Here is a 312-nt window from a genome sequence, read left to right as displayed (position 1 = left end):
GTAAATCAACAGCGTTAGGAGAGTGCTGTGTGCAAAGACAAGAAAGATGGCATTCAGTACGAGGTCTGCAAGCAGCAACATCAGGGAAGCTCCACTGAGCCACTGGTACCGTCCCACACTTGCCCAGGCCATCTTGTGCCCCTTGATACACACTGCACGACAACAGTTCTAGAATCAGAAGTATAAATAAGCTTGAATTAAAAGATATTTCTAATAAACTGGTGTAACATAACATAAATGTAGCCTTTTACTATATGTGATAAGGGAATCTGTCTGTTTATAATGCTGACGATAATATTTATTTCCAATCTG

General features: G+C 40.4%; 1 protein-coding gene across 1 annotated transcript in view; it reads right to left on the bottom strand.

Annotated features, from left to right (window-relative positions):
- Window positions 1-312, bottom strand: part of LOC119591669 (transmembrane protein 138-like) — a 5215-nt gene that overhangs the window by 2967 nt on the left and 1936 nt on the right. The window contains exon 2 of the mRNA XM_037940419.1: window positions 1-168. Within this exon, the coding sequence (XP_037796347.1) occupies window positions 1-132 (132 nt within the window). The 5' untranslated portion in view covers window positions 133-168. The remainder of the gene's footprint in view (window positions 169-312) is intronic.

The sequence above is a fragment of the Penaeus monodon genome, chromosome 29, assembly GCF_015228065.2.
Source record: "Penaeus monodon isolate SGIC_2016 chromosome 29, NSTDA_Pmon_1, whole genome shotgun sequence".
In the NCBI taxonomy this organism is placed as follows: Eukaryota; Metazoa; Arthropoda; class Malacostraca; order Decapoda; family Penaeidae; genus Penaeus; species Penaeus monodon.
The sequence above is the reverse complement of the archived record's forward strand: the minus strand, read 5'-3'. Positions and strand labels throughout refer to the sequence as shown.